This window comes from Esox lucius, chromosome 17 (genome assembly GCF_011004845.1).
Source record: "Esox lucius isolate fEsoLuc1 chromosome 17, fEsoLuc1.pri, whole genome shotgun sequence".
Taxonomy (NCBI): domain Eukaryota; kingdom Metazoa; phylum Chordata; class Actinopteri; order Esociformes; family Esocidae; genus Esox; species Esox lucius.
In genome coordinates, this window is record NC_047585.1 from 22,995,239 (window position 1) to 23,022,986 (window position 27,748).

The 27,748-nt window shown below is 40.1% G+C and overlaps 1 protein-coding gene across 7 annotated transcripts in view; it reads left to right on the top strand.

Annotated features, from left to right (window-relative positions):
* The window catches only part of ephb2b (eph receptor B2b), a 175,619-nt gene that overhangs the window by 65,712 nt on the left and 82,159 nt on the right, over positions 1-27,748 (top strand). For 6 of the 7 annotated variants that reach the window (XM_020055922.2, XM_034287449.1, XM_034287451.1 and 3 more), the window contains exon 3: positions 15,913-16,597. In XM_020055922.2, coding sequence (XP_019911481.1) covers positions 15,913-16,597 — 685 coding nt within the window. Of the gene's footprint in view, positions 1-15,491; positions 15,614-15,912; positions 16,598-27,748 lie in introns of all 7 variants that reach the window. The other variant, XM_034287453.1, reaches the window with a different exon arrangement.

Genomic DNA, 27,748 nt, shown 5'->3' on the forward strand with positions numbered 1-27,748 from the left:
TCTGTCTTTTTCTTGCAACTCTGCCTAGAAGGCCTGCATCCCGGAGTCACCTCACTGTGGATGTTGAGACTGGTGTTTTGTGGGTACTATTTAATGAAGCCGTCAGTTGAGGACCTGTGAGACATCAAACTAGATATCCTAATGTATTTGTCCTCTTGCGCAGTTGTGCGCTGTAGCCTCCCGCTCCTCTTTCTATTATGGTTAGAGCCAGTTTGTGCTCTTCGGAGAAGGAGGTACTACACATTGTTGTACAAGATGTTCAGTTTCTCTGCAGATTCTCACACAGAATAGCCTTCATTTCTTAGAACAAGGACAGACTGATGACTTTCAGAAGAAAGTTCTGAAATGTATGATATATATATACAGTGGATATAAAAAGTCTACACACCTCAGTTTAAATGCCAGATTCTTGTGATGTAAAAGAATGAGACAAAGATAAAACAACTTTTCCCACCTTTAATGTGACCTTTAATGTGAATGTTTTTTTTGGGGGGGGAATAAAAAATAAAAAACTCACAATAACCTGGTTGCATAAGTGTGCTCACCTTAAACTAATACTTTGTTGAAGCACCTTTTGATTTTATTACAGCACTCAGACTTTTTGGGTAGGTGTCTATTAGCATGGCACATTTTGACGTGGCAATATTTGGCCACTCTTCTTTGCAAAAGCGCTCCAAATCTGCGAGGACATCTCCTGTACACAACCCTCTTCAGATCACCCCACAGATGTTCAATTGAATTTGGGTCTGGGCTCTGGCTGGGCCATTCCAAAACGTTAATCTTCTTCTGGTGAAACCATGCTTTTGTGGATTTGGATGTGTGCTTTGGTCATGGATTTGGTCGTTGTTGTGCTGAAAGGCGAACTTCCTCTTCATCTTCTGACATCTTTCTAAGGGCTTCCTGAAGGTTTTGTGCCAAAATTGCTTGTGTCTGGAACTGTTCATAATTCCCTCCACCCTGACTAAGGCCCGGGTTCCAGCTGAAGAAAAATATCCCCAAAGCATGATGCTGCCACCACTGTGGGTATGGTGTTCTTTGGGTTATGTGTAGTGTTGTTATTTGCGCCAAACATACCTTTTGGAATTATGGCCAAAAAGTTCAACCTTGGTTTCATCAGACCATGACACATTTTCTCACATGCTTTTGGGGGACTTGATGTTTGTTTTTGCCACCCTACCCAATAGCCCATTCATATGAAGAATACGGGAAATTGTTATCACATGTAGCACACAGCCAGTACTTGCTAGAAATTCCTGCAGTTCCTTTAATGTTGCTGTAGGCCTCTTGGAAGTCTCCCTGACCAGTTTTCTTCTCGTCTTTTCATCAATTTTGGAGGGATGTCCAGTTCTTGGTAATGTCTCTGTTGTGCCATATTTTCTCCACTTGATGATGACTGTCTTCACTGTGTTCCTTTGTATATCAAATGGAAAATTCTCCTGTACCCTTCTCCTAACTGATATCTTTCAACAATGAGATCCCTCTGATGCTTTGGAAGCTCTCTGCAGACCACGGCTTTTGCTCTGAGAACTAAGAACATTTCTGGAAAATCCTACTAGAACAGCTGAACTTTATTTGTGAGTCACTTTAAATGATGTCAGGTGTGTAATGACTTCTATTCAACATGAGTTTGAATGTGATTGGTTAATTCTGAACACAGCCAAATCCCCAGTTGTAAGAGCACACTTATGCAACCAGGTTATTGTAAGGTTTTTATTTTTCATTTTTCCCCCTTGAGGATTTCAGTTTGTTTTTCTATTGAATTGTTCACATTATAGGTCACATTAAAAGTAGAAAAATGTCTGACATGATTTATCTTTGTCTTATTCTTGTACATCACAAAAACCTGTCATTTTAACAGGGGTGTATATACTTTTTAGATCCACTGTATACACTCCTCATAAAATAATTGGAAAATGTACATCACTTGTTGGGTCTCGATGAACTAAATATATTATAGATTCATATCTTTACTGTACATTATGCATTTCGTGCCAAAATCACCAACCGATTGAGGGCCAGTCAATGGCATCAATGCTTTTGTCATCCACAAACTGCCGACACCCTGTGGCTGCATGAGGATGGGCATTGTCCTGCACCAGGAGGAACCCAGGGCCCACTGCACCAGTGTAAGTTCTGACAATGTGTCCGAGGATTTCATCCCTGTACCTAACAGCAGTCAGGGTACCGTTGGCTAGCACGTGGAGGTCTGTGCGACCCTCTAAGAATATGCCTCCCCAGACCATCACTGACCCATCGCCAAACCTGTCATGTGGCAGGCAGCATAACATTCACAACAGTGTCTCCAGACTCTTTCACTTCTGTCACGTGCTCAGTGTGAACCTGCTCTAATCTGTGAAAAGAAAAGGGCGCTAGTGGCCGACCTGTCAATTCTGGTTTTCTCTGGCGAATGCCACTCAAGCTGCATGGTGCTTGGCTGTGAGCATGTGTCCCACTAGAGGACATTGGACCCTTATGCCACCCTCATGGAGTTTGTTTCTGGGAGTTTAGTCAGAAACATTCACACCAGTAGCCCGCTGGAGGTCATTTTGTAGGGCTCTGGCAGCACTCCTCCTATTCTTCCTTGCACAAAGGAGCAGATACAGGTCCTGCTCCTGGGTTGATTTCGTTCTACAACCCTGTCCAGCTCTCCCTGTGTAACGGCAGTCTCCTGGTATCTCCTCCATGCTCTTTAGGCTGTACTGGGAGACATAGCAAACCTTTTTGCGACGGCACGTATGGAGGTGCCATCCTGGAAGAGCTTGACTACCTGTGCAACCTGAATTGGCTGCAGGTACCGCCTATTGCTACAAGTAGTTACAAGGACTCTAGCAAAATGCCAAACTAGAGAAGAATCAGTCAAGGAGGAATAGGAGAGAGCAATTGTCTGTGGCTACCACCTGCAAAACCATTCCCTTTTTGGGGGTTGTCTTGCTGTTGCCTCTCCAGTTCACCTGTTGTCAATTTAATTTGCAGCAAAACAGGTGACATTGATTCACAACCACTGATGCTTCCTAATTGGACAGATTGAGATCCCTGAAGTTTAATAGACTTAGTGTTACACTGTGATGATTACGTGTTCCTTAAATTTTTTTGAGCAGTGTGCAAATAATGTACATATATATGTATATATATATATATGCACAGCTCCGGGAAAAAAAATTGAGTGACCATACCACCTTTTTCTTCCCTTTCGTAAAAAAGTTGAAAAGGAAAGTTTTAAATGTAGAACAGAAGCGTTCAATTTGCAGTGGTCCCTTAATTTTAACCCTTCTGTTCCTCAGAAAGGAAAGAAAAAGATGCAGTTGTCTCTTAATTCTAGAGCTATATATATATATATATATATATATATATATATATATATATATATATATATATATATATATATATATATATATATTTATATATATATATATATATTTATATATATATATATATATATTTATATATAATCTTGTATATCTATATCTTATTCTATGGCTATATCGGTTGATGATTATCCTATTAATTTCATTATGATTGAACTGGTACCTTTTAGGTCCTGATTGGTGAGATATAGGCCATATAAAATGATGGTCTTTGGGTTTTATGGGGTTTTATGGAACTGGATGAGGGCATAATCCTTTGTGAAGTCTCATGGGGCCTTGTTGTCCCCAGTGCGCCAGCATAACTGGAACAGGTGTGGTAACTGGACTCAGTCACCAGTGAGAGGTGCTTTATAGTTGCTATTTTCTTACACATACACATGCATGGCTTCGCAGGCTTAACTGATGGATCAGTAACATTCAGTTCAGCACCATACAAGCAGTTGGCCTTTCACTACCCTATAGAGCTTCATGAAATATAACCTAATGCGTTACATGATACATCTACTGTTCAATAGGGATACAAAATCGCTGGTACCGTAACGCTTAGATGGTTTGTGTTATTACATAACTTGAAATTCAAGTAAAATATGAGGACAAAAAATACTTTTATTACTGTTCTTTGAGTGTCTCCATCTAATGTATCGGTCTGGTCATCTTGTACTACTGTATAAGGGCGCAGCAGCCCGGTTTTACCTGAAATAACAGTTGCTGAATCGTCTTTCAGTCATGCTTGAAGAATTGATATACAGCAAACTCCCCAAAAAAATTACAATTCAAAGCTGTCAGTCTGCACTTGAACCCCATAGTCATTGTGTTATTCAGATACAAACTGCAGGAATACAGAGCACAAAAGCAGCAATACTTTTGGAGCTAATTTTGTTATAGGACTGCAATTAACAACTACTTTGACATTCGATTAATCTGTTGATTACTACTTTGATTAATTGGATAGAAAAAGCACATCAATTCCAGAATTAAATGCAATGTTTTATTTAAAATAAATTAAGGTTTTCAGTATTTTTCCTGTCTTTTTTTAATGGCTTCATTCAAACTATTGTAGGCAGTAGTTAACAAATAAAAACGTGCAAAAACTAAAGAGTTATCATAATATCATTTTCAAGACACCTTTCCAGGGTATCTCATGAGGCTGGTCGAGAGACTTTTGACTCTTACAGTAAATGTTAATTGTAATTGTAATGCATTTTTATGCCTGTTGTGGACAAATATAGAACTCATGGGTTAATTAATCAGTAATGTTGTGAATGGTTAACTAGCCGGTACTGCTCAACTGTACACAAACTCAACATTCTCAAGTAGATCACCAGTTTGTTGGTGAAAAACTTTACTGTAACGTTTACTTAGCCTTGCATTTAAGATGAACTAATTCTCAATTGAAAATGTAACTCCATAAATACAAATTAAAATGATGAATTTGTATTATTTTTACTTGCTGTGCTGGGCACTAGTCATTTTCTGTCAACATCGCTACAATGTGTTTTCTCTAAAAATGTTCATGGATTACTGTCGTGCTCCCATGGCCTGGGAGCTCTGCTTTGCAAACTGTTTTAGTTGAATTTTTTAACGTAGAGTGGTCGCATACCTTTGAAGTATCCGATGTAGCCTCTGCCATTTTTCTAAATGTTTTTTTATACTGTATCTCGTGTAGACCCAACTGATGAATAGTAACTATTTTTATTATCCTACTTTTTCATTATTTGTTAAAATTCCATGTAGTATGTAATAAACTACATGTGCCTTAAAGCTGTGGAAGTGTATAGTTAACTCAAATGTTAATGGAGTCCACTTTTGCCTACATTATTTCAGTCAATATGAAAATTTAAATGCAATTTGCATTTTATTCAACACATTAAGACCATCACATATTTTGTTAGTTAATTAAAAAAAAATTATATGGTGAGACTTTCCTTCAAATGAAATTATAAAGCAATTTATCTAACAAAGACCATGTGGTTCTAGGGATTTCTATAAATGAAAGTAAGTACAAAGCTCATGATGAACCCTCTGCTTTAGACAGCAAAACTTGGAAAAATTGACCTTTTTCTTTACAGAGTCATACAAAGGTTTTAGATTGAGGTCATTCATTACCTTGACAGCCCGTTTTGAAGTTATTTTAATCCCTAGTTAAGTGACCGCCTCTTTGGTAGCAATACCACAGAATGTCTTGGAGGATGTACAGTGGGGAGAACAAGTATTTGATACACTGTCGATTTTGCAGGTTTTCCTACTTACAAAGCATGTAGAGGTCATGTAGAGGTCTGTAAAAATCCAGAAAATCACATTGTATGATTTTTAAATAATTAATTTGCATTTTATTGGGTTCAGGTCCCACATGATCATTTGAAAGAGCTGTTCCCTCCTTCATTCAAAATATTGATAGCGTCAATAAATAAGCGACCCAATTTAAAATATTGTAATGTAGCAATAATAAAAAAATTTAAACTTCGGCAATTTCAAGTTGATCCTCTCTAAGGGGAATGTAAGTGAATGCTATAAAAGAAACCAGGGGCTGTATTCACAAAACATATTAAGGCTAAATGTAGCTCCTAACCTGCTTATTTAGAAGTAACTCTTAAAAAAATGGGCGTAAGAATATTTCACAAAGCGTTTTAGCGCTTAAACCAGCTCCTAAATCTGGGAAATGTTAGGAGTAGTCAAGAGGACTCCTAAGTCACTAATTGATACTCAAGGAGCAAAATGGATTAAAATGCAACCCTGATGTTTAATTATACAATATAAGTACACAAATAAAAGAATGGCATGTCAACTCACCTGGACGGATGAAGACATATTTTTGCTGAATAAATATGTGCTGAATAAAGTGAACAAATAATATATGGGGTTTTAAGAGTGAACTGACGTCACACCAGCGACTGCTGAGATTTCTGGTAAAATTATGCATAGATATTTTCTGTTCTTGAAATTTACGTATTTCAGTTTTAAGCACACAAGCAATTTCTATTAGGCACTAAGCAGGGCAGAGGTTTTTTGATCGAAACCAGAGCAGTGAAGAGGTTAAGTGGTCAGTGTTTACCATAAGTGGGAGTTGAGAGAAGTGTGAACACAACACTCGACTTTCTGACCTTCTCAATGTGCTGTTGTTGAATAACACTAGGGATCGACAGACTGTGGATGATTTGGGGGGCTGATGTCTAATATTGCGGATAATCAATAATCATGAAATTTGAAAATGTGGATGTTTTGAGTGGAGGTTTTGAGTGAGGAACAGAAGGGTTAAAATTAAGAGACCACTGCAAATTGAATGTCTCTGTTCTTCACTCACAACTTTCCTTTTCAACTTTTTTGGAAAGGAAAGAAAAATGTAAAAAGGCAATGGTATCTTAATTTTTTCTGGAGCTGTATTGAAGCAACTTTTGTCAAATGTTATTGTGGTATTTCGGAGAACTATATATGGATCATTATTACAAGTCACCTTATTCAATCAGTATTTAGGAAGTTTGACTATCAAAAAAGCTGGCAATGTGCTAGGTTTGTTAGCCAGCAACTGTTATAGCTACTTCATATGAAAAAAAGGAAGGGGCTAAACGATGCAGCACATAAAAAGAAAAAATACATTCCACCAAAGTAAGCTAGTTACTGTTTGTTATTAAGAATTTTGTTGTTGTTGCATGATTTCTGTTGTTGCTATGATGCCTATTACAATAATGTAAGGTAGACTCTCATGTCAGTTGCTGCTGTAAACAGCTTAACAGAAAGAGTAGTAGTTTATTGATCTACAGATTTGTTTCCAAAAACATTTGCTCTAGATTTAGGTGCAGCATGTCTAAAATCCTATGAGGAATAAAACAAGTGAACTTTTTGTGTCCGACAATGTAGACTTGGCAAACTTTTGTAGGGATCATCATTATCTTGAGAAAGCTGGCTAGTTAAGAAGGGATTGCCTGCTTATGTTATGTCTACAAAGCAAGCTAGGGGTGTGATATTTTTCCAAGGTAGCTGTTTTTGTGAGAACAGTTTTTTCAAAGATCACCTTGCTGGGTATGACTGTTTCCATTGATATATGTCTACAATGCCAAACCATTAACTAATAAACAAACTGACATAGATGATTTATTACTGAATATTGAGTCTGGCTTTAAGGAATTATCCTGAGTGGAAGTCTCAAGTGACCCATATTCCTGTACTTTCTCATCCTTGTAGCATTAGTAAACTATTGTTATTGATGGAAACATAAATCAGATTATGTAAATGTAGAATATAGGATTATTCTGCAGTTGTGATAACGTTTTTGGTTGTTGTAAATTCAACTAATTTAACTATTTATCTAAATAGAAATTATCATGAAATAATTAATAGCCAAGGCTTTTATTTACTAAAATCAATGAACTTCTATTCATTTTTAGGCAGGTGTCTATTTTATAAATGAACACTGATTTTGTTCAATTAAAGGTTGAAAAGGCTACACATCAGAGCATACACCGATCAGTCATAACATTATGACCACTGCCAGGTGAAGTGAATTAAAGTGGGTGTGGTGCATTTCTAAACTCTTCTGTAGTAGGATATGATAAAGCCTAATTTAAAGTCGCTAACAAGGAGGGCAGTTCACTCTTCCACTGACCTACTAACAAACTGACATATCTGTGATCAATTTGATCGATTTCTGTTCACAGAAGAGATCAGTTTCAATACATTTTAGAGTGGCCATCTCATCTATCTGCTTTTAGGGTTGTTTACACTAAGCCACGTTTTCCGAGATTGAGGTCCTCAATTCTACGTAGTTTGTCTCAAACATGGTTTTGTAAATCAGAACGCTATGGAAATTATTATGCAAACTCAAGACACATCTATATAGGGTTTAATTCTCTCTCTCATAATGTAAACAAGCCCTTGGTGTTTCTGATTCTATTTAAAATGTCTATCAAATCTGTCCTTATCACTGTTGCCTGTTGATGACACATTCAGTGCTCTGATACTGTGCCAGTCCATTTGAACTTTCCTCAACAGTTCATGTCAAAGCAGTGCTGGTCCTTCAGTTTGTAGCAGATATAGGTCTGATCTCCTTTGGTTTGCCTTTTTATCTCGCATTAAGGTTTAATTTGCCCAAAACATAAAACCTTTACCCAGTGAAGGTTTTAAAACATACTGTTGTATTCTGTAATGGTATTATTGCCACAAGTAATCTGTTAAATCACTGATACTGGATGAGAAAGTAATTCCATTTTCAAGTTAACTCCTGACACATCTGGTCAGACATCTGTATAACTATGTAGAACTGTAGGCTATAACTACAGAAAAGTATGACTGATGATTGTTCTCTTCGTCTGTGTTATTTCCAGATGAGTCATTGGTGCTATTCCTATTGGGGAAAAAATGAAGGCAACCAGCTGTGATAGAAAAGTGAATTTTCTCAACTTCTGTTGATGAAATATTCAGCAAACTTTTAATCCTATTGTAGTTGATTATTTGCATGTTGTCACAAACAGCATGCAATTTCATTGAGAACACTTGCAATCCTATCGCAGTGATATGTACGGGGTCCCCAAAGTCTTATTCAAAACCAAGTCTATCCAAAACCAAAAATACTGGCCACGGTGGCCACACAATCCTTGTAGGATTTAAAGAAAAAGCTGACTCATTACACACACCTAAAGGATTATTAGGAACACCATACTAATACTGTGTTTGACCCCCTTTCACCTTCAGAACAGCCTTAATTGTACGTGGCATTGATTCAACAAGGTGCTGAAAGCATTCTTTAGAAATGTTGGCCCATATTGACAGGATAGCATCTTGCAGTTGATGGAGATTTGTGGGATGCACATCCAGGGCACGAAGCTCCCGTTCCACCACATCCCAAAGATGCTCTATTGGGTTGAGATCTGGTGACTGTGGGGGCCATTTCAGTACAGTGAACTCATTGCCATGTTCAAGAAACCAATTTGAAATGATTTGAGCTTTGTGACATAGAGCATTATCCTGCTGGAAGTAGCCATCAGAGGATGGGTACATGGTGGTCATAAAGGGATGGACATGTTAAGAAACAATGCTCAGGTAGGCCGTGGCATTTAAACCATTCCCAATTGGCACTAAGGGGCCTAAAGTGTGCCAAGAAAACATCCCCCACACCATTACACCACCACCACCAGCCTGCACAGTGGTAACAAGGCATGATGGATCCATGTTCTCATTCTATTTACGCCAAATTCTGACTCTACCATCTGAATGTCTCAACAGAAATCGAGACTCATCAGACCAGGCAACATTCTTCCAGTCTTCAACTGTCCAATTTTCGTGAGCTCGTGCAAATTGTTGCCTCTTTTTCCTATTTGTAGTGGAGATGAGTGGTACCCGGTGGGGTCTTCGGCTGTTGTAGCCCATCCCCCTCTAGGTTGTGCGTGTTGTGGCTTCACAAATGCTTTGCTGCATACCTCGGTTATAACGAGTGGTTATTTCAGTCAAAGTTGCTCTTCTATCAGCTTGAATCAGTCGGCCAATTCTCCTCTAACCTCTAGCATCAACAAGGCATTTTCGCCCACAGGACTGCCGCATACTGGATGTTTTTCCCTTTTCACACCATTCTTTGTAAACCTTAGAAATGGTTATGGGTGAAAATCCCAGGAACTGAGCAGATTGTGAAATACTCAGACTGGCCCGTCTGGCACCAACAACCATGCCACGCTCAAAATTGCTTAAATCATGTTTTTTTCCCATTCTAACATTCAGTTTGGAGTTCAGGAGATTGTCTTGACCAGGACCACACCCCTAAATGCAGTGAAGAAACTGCCATGTGATTGGTTGATTAGATAATTGCATTAATGAGAAATTGAACAGGTGTTCCTAATAATCCTTTAGGTGAGTGTATATTACTGTCTTAACATGTTAACTCTAATTTGGTGAGACCTTAAACAACACTATTAGTTAATAACCTATATTTTGATTTGTTCCACTAATAAAACACATTTGGTTAAGTTAGGTCAACAATACTGTAAAATAAAATGTTGAAAGTTGAACTTAGGAGCACACTGCATAACACATTTTGTATTGACTCTTTTTATTGTTACTTACAACTAACAAGAAAACAAACATATGGAATTAACCTGATTGCCCAAGGTTAAACTGTTCTGTATCTCCAGTAGGCAAAGCCATTGCAAGTACACACCGATCAGCTATAACATTATGACCACCTGCCTAATATTGTGTAGGTCCCCCTTTTGCCGCCAAAACACCCTGATCTGTCAAGGCACTCCACTAGACCTCTGAAGGTGTGCTGTGGTATCTGGCACCAAGACGTGGTATCTGGCACCAATATCCTTTAAGTCCTGTGAGTTGTGAGGTGGGGCCACCATGGATTGGACTTGTTTGTCCAGCACATCCCACAGATGCTCAAATGGATTGAGATCTGGGTGAATTTGGAGGCCAAGTCAACACCTTGAACTCGTTGTTGTGTTCCTCAAACCATTCCTGAACCATTTTTGCTTTGTGGCAGGGCGCATTATCCTGCTGAAAGTGGCCAATGCCATCAGGGAATACTGTTGCCATGAAAGAGTGCACATGGTCTGCAACAATGCTCAGGTAGGTGGTACATGTCAAAGTAACATTCACATGAATGGCAGGCCCCAAGGTTCCCCAGCAGAACATTACCTAAAGCATCACACTGCCTCTGACGGCTTGGCTTCTTCCCATAGTGCACCCTGGTGCCATGTGTTCTCCAGGAAAGCGGCACACATGCACCCGGCCATACATGTGATGTAAAAGAAAATTCAGCAGACCAGGCCACTATCTGACATTACTCCGTGGTCCAACCCTGATGCCCACGTGCCCATTGTAGGCACTTTCAGCAGTAGACTGGGGTCAGCATGGGCACCCTGACTGGTCTGTGGCTACGCAGCCCCATACGCAAAAAACTGTGATGCATTGTGTGTTCTGACACCTTTCTGTCAGTACCAGCATTCACTTTTTCATCAATTTGACCATGTGGTCCTGTTGGATAGGACAACATGGGCCAGCCTCCGTTCCTCATGTGCATCAATAAACCTTGGCCGCCCGTGACCCTGTCGCCAGATCACCGCTTTTCCTTCCTTGGACCACTTTTGATAAAAGAACACCCCAAAAGGGCTGCAGTTGTGGAGTCGTCTAGCCATCACAATTTGGCCCTGATCAAAGTCGCTCAGATCCTTACGCTTGCCCATTTGTCCTGCTTCTAACACATCAACTTTGAGGACAGAATGTTCACTTGCTGCCTAATACATCCCACCCACTGACAGGTGCCATGATGACGAGATTATCAGCGTTAAGTCATGCACAAAACAATATGCTACATATTGCTTCATAACATGTTTTGCTTAAGATTATAGTAAGAATTGTATTTTTAGATATTTACTGTGGCCTTGCTGTTAATGATCATTGCTGTACTGAAACCTGCCTTGTACTGTTGCTTTTCTGATTTGTTTACCAATGTCTTTTCACTTTTTGAAACAGTCTATAAGAACTTAGCCTGAACAGTTATGTATAATGTCTGTATGTTAAGAGAACTACTTTAACTAGACCCCTCAGGAGGGGACATTGTCCCAAACAAGATTTTGACCCAAATAAATCACATTTTAACGGGTTCATACAACATGAAAAAGGCTGGATATGAGAGACCCTGGGTATGAAAATATTGCATACATTAGGGTATGAGGGGGCCTTTACAATATTGACCCCTAGTGTATTGTGCCAATTTTGATTGATCTGTAAATCTATTTTCTGCCTTTTTTTAAACCTTTTGATCATGGAGGAAAACATGTCTAAATGGTTATGATCTAATGTGATCCCTGTAATAGCAATTCAGGGTTGGCTAACTTACTCTGAAGAACAGAATTCACTATTATAGATTGGGGTTAAAAGAGGCAAGCATTTCTGTCTAATTTCAGATTGCAAGTGGACATGTGATAATTGAGGTTGACATCCGCAGACATTTGTACTAATGGCTCTCCAATTGTGTCTATTGCTGTGCTCTCCATATTTTGCAGACTGCTGAAGTACTTGGCCCGTTTTGTTCCCCTGTTTGTAACTCATTGCAAAGACTAGCTGTAATTTGTCCCATGTCCCCTTTGGGCAGAGCACTCCTACTCTGACAGATTTACCCCAAACTGCAAATTGGACAACTGAGCCCCAGGAGATTTCCATTGGCTTCTTTCTCCTTTGTGTGAATTATTTATTTACTTTTGTCAGTGACTGAGCTCTGGATATTTTTTTTTATGTTTGTTGCTCTCTAATGCTCCAGCCATCCCAGGGAGGTCCTCAGACTTTACTGACAAAACATGAGACATTAAGTAGACATTTCATGTTGTATTGTATGCCACTGTGACCTTTGAATGATTTAAAGTGCATGGAACAACAGTCTCAGGAGAGAAGTACAGCTCACTCTGCCAGATTACTCCACCACAGGATTGAGGTTAAATATAGAGAAGTCCATTCTAGAGCCCTGATATACTCCTACTCTCTTTCAGTTTATTTTATTGAGCACAAAGCGGCCTTTTTTCTCTTGAAGGTATTCGCTATATTTCAGCCAGAGTGTTTCACTTGGCTTTACAGACAATCCAGGGACATGTTGTCAGAAGGCTTACAAATTGCAGGTCAGCTGAACTTTCTTCCCTTCCCAGAGTGGTGGCCCAGGCAGTTATCGATCCCAATCCTCAATCCCAGAGACCGTCAGCATACTCTGTCACTTCACTGATACAGCACTGTAAACAGGCGCTGCGTGGCAGTTCAATAGTGTCCTTTTCCAAAATCCATACTCAAATAGAACTACATAGCTATACAGAGCAAATTCATCACGCTGAATCAGGATGCCATTTGTCATAAATTTAGGGGTCATATATAATTTTAACTTTGTAAAACTGTACTGCAAGTGTCACCGCACCATAATACACATGGGATAGGAATGTGAGACTAGAGGATAAGTGACGTTTAAACTCATTCATTTAGCGATGCCGAACAAATGCCTCACCCTCTGTACATGGTGTTCATAGTCATTAGAGCGATGAGCGCAATGAACAGTGTTATGCACTGTTAACACCCTAATGGCTCTCCTTATATTTGGGTATGACCTCAGACACTTTAGCGCACCACTTACAATGTTTGGGTGCCAACCTAGGGGCAGATGACATCCCGTTAGAAGGGTCTGAACCCAAGTCTTTGACGAGAGCAACTCCTCTAGCATGTTGTCGGTTGCTAGTTCAATCCATCTGTGATCTCTTTGTCCAGTTCCTTTGACTGTAACCAAGCAATCAGGGAAAAAAGAAGAGTGTATTTGATTGTTGAACACAGTAGAGTGATGGTTTCCAAGTTCAATAGATTTGGACCCACATGAACAAGTCTGTGTCCTGGAGTGATAAAGAAGAAGAAGAAGAAGAAGAGTATGTACTTTTAATCCTCAGCCTCCTATTCATTGTTCTTAACCAACCCCCTTATGAAGCCCTCCAACCCCCTCCCCCTACCCCTATCAACTCCACCATTTCCCCTAACACATGACCGCCCTGCAGACGCACTCTCTCTGTAGTACTGGAGGGAAAAGCTGTGAAAATGAAGACGTTTCTTCTTATTTCACACTTACTGCTTGATCGCTGCCCTCTTAGTTTGCCCCATTTGCTTCCCTCCACTGGCTCTGATGAAAGCAGGGTAGCAAAGCTGTGACAGGACAAAAAGGGCCCCACCATAAAAACACATTTGTTTGGGGTCTTTTTTAGTCTAGCCCTACCCCCGTCTTCCACTTTCCAACAGCACCCTTGCCCCTTAGTCTCTAATTCTCATTAGTGCCCCCCCCCCCCCCCCATAACCCCAGTTCACTTTATTTAAGTTTGATGTGGCTCAGTACAAGAGGACGTCACACCCTGTCCCTTCCCGTTTAATGGACTCACAACCTCTTTTTGGAAAAAGCGTCACTCTGCGAAGGTCAATGGTTGCCTATGACCCTGGATGACTCTGTCCATTTCAATGAGTGAAAAAAATGGGAATTTCTCCACACAGTCAATTAAAATTAACATCTATAAACTTATTAAATGTGTTGCATTCATTGCTGGTTAATAGAACATATCTGATATATTCAGTATATTATAAGATATTTGTTGATCTAGTATGTAGTCTAACATGTGGTTTAAAACCGTCCAAGGTCTCTTTAATCTCTATGTACAAACACAGTCTTATTTGTTTCAATTGTTTGCCAATAAAAGCCTTAATAATCCTTTCTCCTTTAAATCCCTACAGTCACAGAAGGTTTTACGTCTAACAATGGTTATTAATGAACTCTACATATTTGGCATGATATCTGTCGAGAATATTGTTCTGTTGAGAATAAGGAGAACACAAAAATATAACAGAAAGCTCTAATTAGTCTAAGAGTATAATAACGTGGGTCTTAAACATGAGGGCTGACTCCTACTTACCCGTCAATGCGTTGTCAAAATCCTTGTTCAGTGGGCACTAATTTGAGAAATGATGTCAGCTGTGAAGTGAAGAGTGAAGAGGGGAGAGAAGGGGTAGGGTTTGAGGAGAAACAGGGTTCCGCTGACTTGTGTGAATACTTTTTATTTTTTTTACAGATAAGCAAAGGATTTCCTCAGATTAGAAATTGTCAGGTCCTAGTGATTGCATTTGTTCCTTGAAGTAACAGCAAATGGATGCACTAGGAGTATTCCTCTGTGTGTTATGTGTGTTGTGCGTATTGTTTGTTTACAGTACGTGCGTGTGTGTGCATGCTGAAATGGAGAGGATAAAAACACAACACATGCTTTGCTCTCCCTTCGCAGACCGTTGCCGGTTCATACCAACGGACCTGTTTCATTTATAACAGCTGATCTCTTGGTGTTACACTTGCCCTAATTAAAGTCAATTAGACATAATAAAATACAGTAAGCAGCACATCACTAATGCTCTGAAGGAAATGTTTCTCAGTGTTTTAACGGTGGTATTGTTTCCCCTGTATTTTTCTCCATAAGGACATCAGCACCGTTGAGAAAACACTTTCATGATGTCTTTTTGGCAAGAAGGCAGGATGGTGCCGGAGAGAATCTGCACTACACAGCCTTGCTGGCAGTGTAAAGAGCAGAGTTTAACACCTGTTATTTAACCGGATAAATAATGCATGGTTCTGTCCCAGAGTAGAGCAGAAAATGGAAACAAACAGGCCAGGTTCACGCAGGGAGCCAAGTGGGGTCTCCGGCAAGGACTGGCAGATGCCAACCCCTTACTGCGTGCCCTACCTCCATGCCAACAATACAATGCCAGTGAGCAGATTTTACTTGTGTTAGACCCTCCCCATCTACTGCCCTGTAATCTCAGCTCTGGCTGGGAGCACTGCTGCTGCAAATGGCCCTACTCTGTTGTGGATGGTTAGGTTTTAGTGGAACCGTGGTTCTGTGTGTAGGGGTGAGGAACTATAGAGTTAAATAAGGTAATTATGTGTTACTAAGCTTCCCAAAGTACAGTATACTGTTGGTGTGTAGTGAACGCAGGGATGTATTAACAAAGTGTATACAGAATCTGCATTTCAATAACCTATAACCTCTGTGTCCTTTGTTCACAGTGGGAGGAGGTGAGTGGCTACGATGAAAACATGAACACCATCCGCACCTACCAGGTGTGCAATGTGTTCGACAACAACCAGAACAACTGGGTCCGCACGAAATACATCCGGCGCCGGGGTGCGCAGAGGATCCACGTGGAAATGAAGTTCTCCGTGCGGGACTGTAGCTCGATCCCCAACGTGCCCGGCTCTTGTAAAGAGACTTTTAACCTGTACTACTATGAGTCAGACTCCGACACAGCCAACAAGGGTTTCCCTGCCTGGATGGAGAACCCCTGGATCAAGGTGGACACCATTGCGGCCGACGAGAGCTTCTCCCAGGTGGACCTGGGCGGCCGAGTGATGAAGATTAACACAGAGGTGCGGAGCTTTGGCCCCGTTTCCAAACATGGATTTTACTTGGCCTTCCAGGACTATGGCGGCTGCATGTCACTGATCGCCGTGCGCGTCTTCTACAGGAAGTGTCCCCGTGTCATCCAGAATGGCGCCGTGTTTCAGGAGACCTTGTCAGGGGCAGAGAGCACGTCTTTAGTGGCAGCTCGGGGTGTTTGTATCCCCAACGGGGAGGAGGTGGACGTGCCCATCAAGCTGTACTGCAACGGGGACGGGGAGTGGATGGTGCCCATCGGCCGCTGCATGTGCAAGGCCGGCCACGAGGCTGTGGAGAACGGCACGGTGTGTCGAGGTGAGGGCTGCGCATTCCTTTCTCAACAACTCTGGTCTGGAATATTCTGACCTTAGAGCTGTGCATTTGAAACAGCAGAGCATTTATGCTACCGTACCTTCATTTTGTTTTAACCTGCAACAAGGCTCCTCACGCTCCTTTTCTATTCGAATAATATTTAGTATTATTATTGTTTATTCATTCATTGACGAAAGGAACATTTATGAAGCACTATAAAGGAAAATAACTTTGAAATCACAGGTTTTAGGGACTTCAATCACATCAACTGTCATGGATGGGCGTGATTTTGCCTTCAGAAAGATATACACAGAGTAATGGATGTAATGTTGCTTGTCAATTCAAATCCATGCAGAAGAGAAAACATTTCTCTGACTCATAAAATGCAATTCAATTCTTTACTTGACAGGAAGGCTGTAATGTTAATGTAGGATTTGTGATTAGATTACATTTTTCACAATGTGTTTTCATTCCATATTTGGGTCTTGCTTTAAATTACTATGTTTATATTTCCTTTTCTCACAGCAGAAACTCTCTGTGATTTGTAAGGATATTGATTTAGTTTTAACAGGGCAAACACAAACAACCAAAACAAGACCAAAGCTAAAAAGGAGCAACAAACCTATTGTTGTAGGTTCACTGCAGCGTTGAGTCAGTTAGCTTCCACTCACCCACCTGCAATGTACAACGGAACGCATTCTCTTTGACTGGAATCCCTTGTGGTTCAGATCGATTCACCATTTCACAACATCAGGGTTCTCGACCTCACCTGTGCTGCTATGCCAGTTGGCTGTGAGGCAGGTGAAATTAGCTGGACGTGGTCAGAGAGTCTGATGGCTGAAGGCAGAGTAGGGCAGCATGCTGAAACAGCCAGCCAGACAGTCAGCAGGCAAAACAACCTGTCGGTGTATGGCTGCTTCCATCACAGGCCTACCTGGAATTACCCTACTGAGCCCAAAATGATCGAGACAAGTGAACCCTTTAATATGTTTGGATTTGAAATAAAACATTTAATAGAAAGTTAAAGATTAGATTCTGAGCTTGTATTTGAGGCATTCTTTGGGAGGTTTCAGCATTTAAAAACGACAACAGTTTTTATGCATAGTACATTTCAGGGCAGCAAATATATTGTGATGATAAGCTTGACAGGTGCTTCTTGTTAGTAAGGTGTGGTCCATCAAATCATTTGTGCAAAGATCAGAGAGCTGTTTAGGCTTTGTATTTGCCTTTGAAATCTGCTTATTCATGTCAGTTGGCAAATCAGAACGAAAAAAAGAAGGAAAAAACACGAGTTTGGAACATCATTAACAACAAGGAAAGCACTGGTGAGCTCAGCAATCGCTAACAACCAGGTTGGCCATTGAAGACCTCTACAGTGGATGACTGAAGAATGCTAATGATAGTCTTAAAAACAGGTTGGCCATGTTGTGGTTTGCTAAAAAGTGCCTCAAAAGTCCTGGAAAAGGGTCTCTTGGACTAAGCAGACAAATGTATACCAGACTGATGGCAGAGGAAAGTGTGGAGAAAAAATGAACTGGTGGCTTGAGATTCTGTAGGACTGAATGGGTTTTAATGTTGTGTGACATGCTTGGACCCAGCTAGTGTTTGCATGCCACAGTGTGAAATTGAAATGTGCTTTTTTTGCATATCCAAACTTGCCCTGGTGACACCATGGTCCTGGCCAGGGACTGGGCAATACTGACGGCGACCCTGGAGCAATTACGTCTGTGTTTGGCTCAAGGGCAGATCAACAGATCACCTTGTCGGCTCTGAGATGTAACCTTTCGATTACTGCCCCAAAGCTGTAACCACTAGGCTACCTAATACCCCAGTAGCTCACTATGTACAAAGGAGAAACGGCTATAGGCCTTATCTGGCTTTTCTTCTCACAAACAGTACATTCTAATCAATGACTACTAATGGGGACAGCGAAAGGCCCTCCTTAAGGGATACACACCAGTAAGAGTGGCACTGAGGATAGCTGCTCTAATTTGAAACCCCTGTATAGTTATACTAGCATGGATGTTTTTGACCTACATCTAATTTACTGCGCTGGCGGATTAGAATGTCTCAGGGGTATCCTAAATCACTGTGGTTTTGCCTGAAACTAGATTATACAGTTTGATTGGTTGCAATTCAGTGGAAAGGCAAAATTGCATCAGTGTCACTGGGTTTTCAGTGATCACAGAAACACTCAGCAAACCATTAAACCTTTATGGGTAGGATGCGTTATCTTAGAGTGGAGCTGTGGAATGCAGGACGCTGGCACAGAGAGAGATTTTATATGTCCATACAATAGTTATGAGGCTCAGTACAAATAAGGGGAAATGTGTGAGCTACAGAATAAGAAAATAACGTTATTAAAGATGAAAAGGGTTATATCTTGCAGTCGACACATTGTATGGCAAGCCTTTTAAATTGGATTTCTGATTCCTGTCATTAGTTGGTGTGTGTGTATTCTTTTTTCACATGGAAAGTTGATATTGGGTGAGACTGGAGGCAGTTCCTTTTAACTGCCAGTTGTAATGTATTGATTTAGTCTCCTTGCCTGCTCATGACTGGGTAATGAATTGATTTTTGAATGTTGCTTTCTGAGAGTCTCCAGTGTCCTATTTAAGAGAAGGCTATTGACGAGAAGACGGAGCATAAAGCCTTTTATGAACACATATTACATGTTGGCTGTATATCTATTATGTGCTGAAGGGCACACCTCCCCACACAAAAAAGCAAATCATGTCTAATTGAATATTGAAATAGGGGTCCTCTAAACGACTGTATGTGTGGTACGATCACGGGTGCAAAGCACACCAGTTCCAGAATCTTCAATCTGTCCTCCTGGGCTTTTAATGATCGAGAGTATCTGGGTTTACAGACCATGGTGTGACAAACAAAAAACATCCAGTCAGCAGTGGGCTTGTTGAAGGAGAGGTTGAAGGAGAATGGCAAGAGTCATCCCAACCTAATTGGCAGACCACATACTGGAAAATAACAGCACTGTACAGTGGTGGTACGCAAAATAGTTTCTCAGAACACAGCTCGCCGGTCCTTAATTGTCAGGAAAGAAATATTGTAGCAGACAAGCCCACCGAGTTGTACTGCTATCGCCAACACTGGATAATTGAGGAGTGGAAAAAAATGCCTTGACTAATCCCGGTTCAGTTTTTCTGTGTAGTCTGCACAGTCCCTAGTCCTCAGACCCCAATAGAGCAGGATGACAGATGTTATTAAGGATTGATCAGTAACACATTATTTAACAGCTTTGAATGGGATACGACTTACTTGAGTTTGAATATGTAGTAAAAACACACAATACTGGCTTATACACAGTATAGTTATAAAACACTAATTAGTGGTTAGTGTATACCTTAAAATACAGTACTACCATGTGGGTAAAATAAAACAATATTCCTTGGGGTTGGTGCATTGTATGGCCAGAATGTTTTTATTAGATTTTCGATCAAGGCCTACCTCGATCGGCATGTGTGTAGGCCAGTTCTTTCGCCACATGGAAAGTTGATATTGTGTGACACTGTGGTCAGTTCCTTTCAACTGCCAGTTGTTGGGTAATATATTGATTTGTGGAAGATGCTCTATAAGGGAGTCTTCAGTATCTTCTTTCAGAGAGGGTCTTAGAACCACAGACAGAAAATAACAGGCAAGATTGAAAGAGCAGGCTTATTCAGTATATTTATAATACGTGTCACTTTATTCCAACGCCTCTGCAACAAAACATGTCATTACACATGTGTCAATTAATTCCTTGACAGGGCCCTCTACAAATAAATAAACTTTGACATTAAATCTGTCAAAATATTGACAATAGACTGCTGTTTCAACTTAAATTGCAGGGCTTTTCTCTGTGATCTTCTCACTAACCAGATTAAGTTACTGCTCATGGAAGTTTCAGGGGCAAATTAACTGCACCAGGGTCTCTGAACACCAGGGGCTCTGAACACCAGGGTCTCTGAACATAAAGGCCCTTGAAAGGGGAGATGTGATTGCCCTAGCAGTCATAGGAGATGGTACACCACAGAGACACACACGGGGTCCTGTTAGTCCTTGACAAAATAAAAGCACTTTCTTTCCAGATAGGTACAATGAGAGCCATGTTCATGGGTTGAAATGCAAACCCCTATCAATGCCCATGTGGGTTTTTCATTGTAATCTGATCATCTAACCCCATGCTATTATAGCCTTAAAGGTTTTGACTCCACGTGTGTGTCTCCTATTATGGAGCAAAGCAGGTTCAGAGAAGACATTTACAGTAACAGCTTTGAAAAGCACTAATTAACTAAAGCACATACAGTAGTTCAGCTAGTGCCATTTACGTTAGGGGAATGCTGTTGAATCACCACTGTAGTTTGCATAGGCATGTCCCACTGCGCATATATAACATGAAGCATTGAGCACACCACATCAAACAGCTCTGCTTGACATCCATGACAGTTTAGGGTGTAGAATACATGGAACATGAGACTATGTGGCCTCTCCCATAGCAATGCAAGGAAAAGCCCAGTGTGAAACATTAGACAGCCTGACAATGAACACATGACATACCTGAGAGATGCCGGGGGGAAACAGAATGGGACCACTATCAGACTGTAAGCATTCACTTATGCACCATTAAAGATAATCTGTATCAATAACCTGTATTAAAATAGAACATTTTCCCATGTAGAAAACTTATAGGGTTGTCAAGCCAGGTTCATGGCAGGCTTCGTTACTTGCTCTCTCTCTCTGCTGTCCTCAACAGATAAACACATAACAGTCTGTAGCTCAGATTAGGAGTATTTTAGGTCTGGGTGTAGAAAAACCTAAAGATCTTTCTCTCCTCTTGGATACCGTGTGCTCACTGTACTGTCATTGTGGGCTCAGCTGCTCGGGGCTAGCTATGCTCTTGCACATCCAAGGCAAGACAATTAACTAGGAGAGCTTTAGTAATCCTTGAGTCAAATGTATTGGTAGATAAAGGGAGTTAGAGGGGATTGAGTGGAAATCTGGGCCCTAGAATGGTTGGCCATTGCATGATTGCATGGAAAAGGAAAGGGAGAGGAGGAGGGGAGCTTCAAGCCAGGAAATACCAATTATTCCCGACTCTACATCCAGAGAGGGTTAAAGGGTGGAAATCAGCATGGTACAGGCACATCTTTGCTGTGGCTGCCTTTATTTCCCAGGATGCCCTTGCTTTTAATGATAGCAATGATTGACTAACAGCACACATGGAACCTTTACAGACACACATACGCATAGGCTCTTCTCCCATGCGATCTTCAACCAGAAAAAAGCAAAACAAATACATCTACTCAAAGACCTTGCTACATTGTGTGAGACAAAAAGAAACCTCCTGATACTTTAAATGGAATAAATTAGGTATATTTGATACAAGCTTATCCTACACCAGTGCAGATTTATAAAAATATGTTTCAGACCATACAGTTGAGTGTTAGAAAAGCAAAATACAGAAGCGCAATTTGGTAGTGCAACATCAGTTTTCCTCTTTATGGTTATCAAATTCAGTCACATAATGAGATAAGATTGCTCTGCGGCAAATGTAGATCTTGCAATCACTTGGTGTAAGTCATGTGACTGAGATATGTTAAACAAAATAGCTACCAGAAAACATTTGAACAAGATGATTCAACTAATGGCCAGTCCCAAGATTTAAGGGGCTTTTATAATTATTGGTATGGACTCTGAACTTAGATTAGATAGTGTAGCAGCAGAAAGAGAAACATTGGAGCAGTGGAACATATCTTAGTCAACCACAGAGACTCTGGGGAGCAGACACATTCCTTTATTTCACTTTCCTGTTCCCAACTGTGATGGGATTTCAGCCTAACCAGGTATTTTTCCTCTGTCTTTTTCTCTGTCTCCCAGTGCCGCACACGTCTAAACATCTAAACAGTAGACTACACAGAACAGTAACCATTTACTATACCACCCTCCACTTGCACGCACACACCCACACAAATACAACATTCAGTTTTTCTACCAACGCGTCCAACATAGGGGAATGTGATAACGTGAGGGGAGATATCTGCAAATCGCCTCTGGCTCAGGGATCACCGACTTTTTGCTGGGCAGACCTGTTCCACATTGCCATATGCATTTTGGATCTTATCCCATATGGCTCTTCATGCACTGTGTCTGGTCACCCCGTCTGTCTTCTTGTTATCCCAATACATCTCTGAATGTGTGTGTCTGCCATTCCACAACATTTATCTAATAGGGTTGCCCAATGCCTGGTTTTCCTTCTGAATATGTTGACAATTCTGTGTGGCCCTGCTATGGCCCCTTCTGACCCACCTGTCCCCATACCTCTGGACTAGGGCTGCACGATATATCGTTTCAGCATCGACATTGCGATGTACGCATCAGCAATAGTCACATCGCAGAACGTGCTATTTAGTAAGGTGAACACATATCAGTCTACAATATGTATTTTTTTCAAATGGAAAACCTGCATTATATCTGTCTGATAAGGTAATTTACTCTGATTTATGGGTTATTGGATACACAGTTTGTTATTATTATATTAAACATGATTTGTTGCTGCATTTAGTTGACATGCAGGCTCTGCTTGCGCGGGATGAAATGAGGAGCGAGGAACAGGCAAAAAAGACAGAAATAGAGAATTTCGTTGCAAAAACAAGCCTCCATATGGTCCTGAAGATATCAATTCAGTCCTGAAGATATAAATTCATATAAATTAACAGACTTAGCTGTATTTCTTCAGAAAATGTCCAGGAATGGATCTTGAGTCTGTCTGACAAAAGATGAAATTAGTTACTGTTGAAGCAATATTTTTTATCATTGATGTGCAAGCACACATGTTAACTGACAATAGGCATTATACCGTATCTTATGCAGTATGGCTTACTCAATATCAATTCATCATCCATATCAAATCAAATCCATTCCTGAAATACAATAAGGTGTATGTTGAATAAATATCGCATGTATGATATGACCATAGTGTCCTAGAAAAGAGCCAAGTTGTTCACACGCAATTGACCCAAGTCACTCACTGAAGGGTAAACCTCAGATCTTGTTTCACCCCATGCTGTCATCCAATCTCATGGAATATCATTCATGGGATGCTGTTACACTAAACATAAAGGTGTTTAATGTAGAGGCTTGCATGTCCTTGTACATGGCAAGCTTAGATTACTTTCTAACAAAGACTGGTAGAGACAAAAGAATATGGTTCTTCAACAAATTACAATACTGATTTGGAGGTTGGGTTTGGAAAACTAACAGAAGTTACTTATGTAATGGTGTGTGTAGTGGGCCATGGGCCTGTGCTGTACAGTTGAGTACATGAGTGTGCAGCAGAGAATAGGGATTTCTTCCTTGGTGGATGAGACACAAACTGTAATACTGCCTTTCTAATACAAAGGGTTGCAAAATGGGTTTGTAAGAAAAATTTGAAAAAATGTATTTATGTATTCTTACTTTTAGTATTGATTTGCTCTCAGTTAAACATCATTGTCCCAAGTCATATTTAATCTGATTAGGCTACATAAGTCTCATGTAGGCTATTTGGATGTTTGTCCACTCCACATATAATGTCAGAATCCAAATCTTTTTGATTAATGGATAGCGATGTTATTAAAAACAAAAGGTTGAATGATATTCTGAGATGGTAAAGCCAAGCCTGTGATACTGGGAACAAGGCAGGGTGGGATTTGTTTTTGCTTTGTGTTACAGCTGTTTTGATTAAACATGGACATTTCCTGGTGATGCTCTGCCAGGCCTGTTTTGCAACTTTAGCCACGTTAGCCATTTTGACATGTTAGCCAACTTGACTTATACTGACATTCCTTTGGTTCTCTTGTTGCTCTCTTGAATTCACTAAAAATGCAAAAAATACATCTGCCTTATAACAAGCAGCTGTGAAGCCAATTGTCCAAATACCTTTGGTACCCTTAAATTGAGGGATATTCCGAATGTCAGGTGTAGGACGTTGTTGCTCTGCTGTGATTCTGTTGTGATAGTAAACTGTGTGAAGATAAACTGTGCTCAGCTTGGTAAAAAAAATACTACTTTTTTCTGTAGCATCACAATTTAGCAGCAGCGGGTGCTGCTCTGATTACAATAAGAGGGTATCATTGGCACAAACAAGGAGGTGGAGTTCCATGAGACACACTGCCACACAACCGCCAAGGAACACCCGCATATACACTACATTAACAGCCAGCTGAGCCTAATGTTCTTTCAGATCCATTGCATTTTTAGAATAGTCAAAATGCTGTGATAATTATTTGTCCTGGTATGGCAATATAATAATTATGTATATTTTTTATATTAAAATAATATAACAGTAAAACGTTAAAACAATTTATATACAATTCTTTCAATCCTGAGTTTGTGTCTGAATTCAGTGTTTATGTCTGGATTCTACGATTCCGTCCAACTTGGAAATTATAGGGCCCTACTTTTATACCTGGTCCAGTGCGGACTCTAGCCTTTTGGGGGCCCTAAGTAAAATGTCATTTGGGGCCCCCTATCTCCCTAGCAGTTGGAGGCCCCCTAGTGGTCTGTGGCCCTATGCGACTGCTAATGTCACTTATTCATGGAGCCGGCCCTGACCTTAAACTGGTTTTGCTTTTCTAACGCTCAACTGGCCCTGTCCATAAACTGCTTACAGGGTAAGGACACCAATGTACCGTTTTATAATTTGGGTGAACTTTTCCTTTAAACCAGTTGTAATTGTATTATAACAATTGTCCAAAAACTGTCCAAAAACTTTTGTTCTATTGTCTAAGTACTTTCTGTCTAAACATTTTGGTATTGAAACACTTTTATATTGGTTGTGTTTATAGTTTCTATAATTTTTTATTATATATCATCTTAAATATATATTTGTGTGATTTTCCCCTAACTGATCCTTGTCTGGAACCAGCCCTGATCATTGTATAATTAGATAAGCAGCAAGAGTGAGTGAAATGGTAAATGGTGATCAAGGAAACCTGGCATGTAGCCTTGAGTAGCATAGACAGTGCAACCATGTTGAATTGGTTTGAATGTATTTATGTACTCACTATTGTAAGTCGCGCTGGATAAGAGTGTCTGCTAAATGACTTATGATTTAAAATGTGAAGTCTTTATTGATATTCATGAAAACAGTGTTTCTACTATTTTTACGAGGGGAAAGATGTGTATTTTTTACAGTAAACGGGGTGAGTCATGTGAAAATATTTTGAATGTTAGGGAGGTGGTAAAAAAATGTTTTATGATACTTTGAGTTTGACCATCTCTCCCACCAGTAAAGGACACACTGCCCTTTAAACATTCTGGGAAAAGGCCATCCTTTGAATCAGACTGCATAAGAATGATAATGTTATTGTACACTGGAGATTACACACCGTTATTGTCTGATATTCTTCATTGCTGCTTTTCAAAGCAATTCAAATAGTATTACATCAGTATGAAATCAGTTGGATTTAGCCAGTTAGTTTATCCAGTATTACAAATCAGTCTAAAACAATTTCTGATTGTCATAGCTACAATTGAGAAAGTAAACATTGGGGGCCTCCCATGTGGTTGAGCGTTCCAAGCCGACCACTATCGTCTACATTCCAGCTGTGAAAGTGCTGCTAGCAGACAAGTGGCTGGATCATGCAAATGGGCCAGCATCACTCTGGGGGCAGAGAGATTGTCTGCAGTGATTTTCTCACCACCCTCTAGTGACTCAGTCAGGTAATGTGAGTTATGTGTTGACCAACGTGACTTTGACGAAAACATGGCATAATGGGGTTGCCTATAAGGCTGGCTTACCACAGTCATCAACCTTTCCAAAGCCATTGAGACCTACAATGATCCAAAAACATTTTAATATTGTAATGGTGTTACAAACTTTGGGAACAGCTGCATTAACATTAATTCACACTGCTACAGCCCAGGTGGAAAACCAAAACAGACAGAGAATAGCATCCTCTACATAACCCCACATTCTCTCCGATGCGATCATGGCCCCGACATCTTTAATCTAACAATCGTTTGTCTTATCCCAGTGTTTGAAGAACGCTCTAAAGAAATATGTTTATATAGGCCTTTATTATACTTTGGGATTAGAATCCAAAATGATTCTGCTAACGTAAAAAATAAAGTTGGAGTTTACACAAGGATAATATTGGAACAGGGTCACAGGGTGCCAATATCAATGTTTGTGTCATCTATTCAATGAGTCTTTCTGGCAGTGTTTGAGTTTGAAATTGAACACAGTCATCTAAAAGTCTCCAGTGCAAAGTTAATGTGTCTCCAAACTCAACAGAAATACACTTTAGGAGGATGACTCTCTATTTGCTTTGTCAGATAACACTTTAATTAACAGTGTGTATCAAAACTTCTGCATCGGCCATGGCAGGTACAAATGCCTGCACTTATTCACACTCAAGCACATATACTTGCTGTACTGTTGAGGCAGATTTGGCTCTGTGGTAACATTTCATTTTAAGGGGTCCTTGTTACAGTGTAATTACACTACTTACTTATTTTGAACATAGTTAAACTTTGGTTATTGTGGACTGCAGGCTCCATAAAGCATTTCAAGTCCTAAATGAATCAAGTTTGTAATGTTTAAGAAGTTCAGATCTTGTTTACATTCATTGCAACACTGAAAAATATTTGAAGACAGAAGAGACTTTTCTATCTACCAATTAGAATCTCCATAGGGGGTTATACTGTACAAGAAGACAATGTAGTTCAATTAACACCCAAAGCAATATGGTTGGGGATATACTGTGAATTTTACTTGGCTAAAGCAGCTAATATTAATGTGTGTGTACAAGCACAACATAACATTTGCTGACATCCATAAAAAAATATATTCTCCGTCATCCCTTTAAAAGACATTGTGACTAGCAATAGTATTTTTATACCAGTTGCCACGGTATTAGGACATACCAACAACAGAGAAAGGAATAGGTCCAACAGAAAATGAACAAAATGTTAGATTTTATAAGGTGAAGCGATGGTGTTAGATAGGCTAATTGCAACATTAGTATCCATTTAAAAAATATTGTACATGTTTTGTGTTGTGAATCTAGATAATCGCTAACATTAGCTAGCTAGCTAACAAGCCCTACTAGCCAGCTTGCTAGCTACAGTATGTATTTGTATTGAGGTAAAGTGAGCCAGGTATTTTAGGGA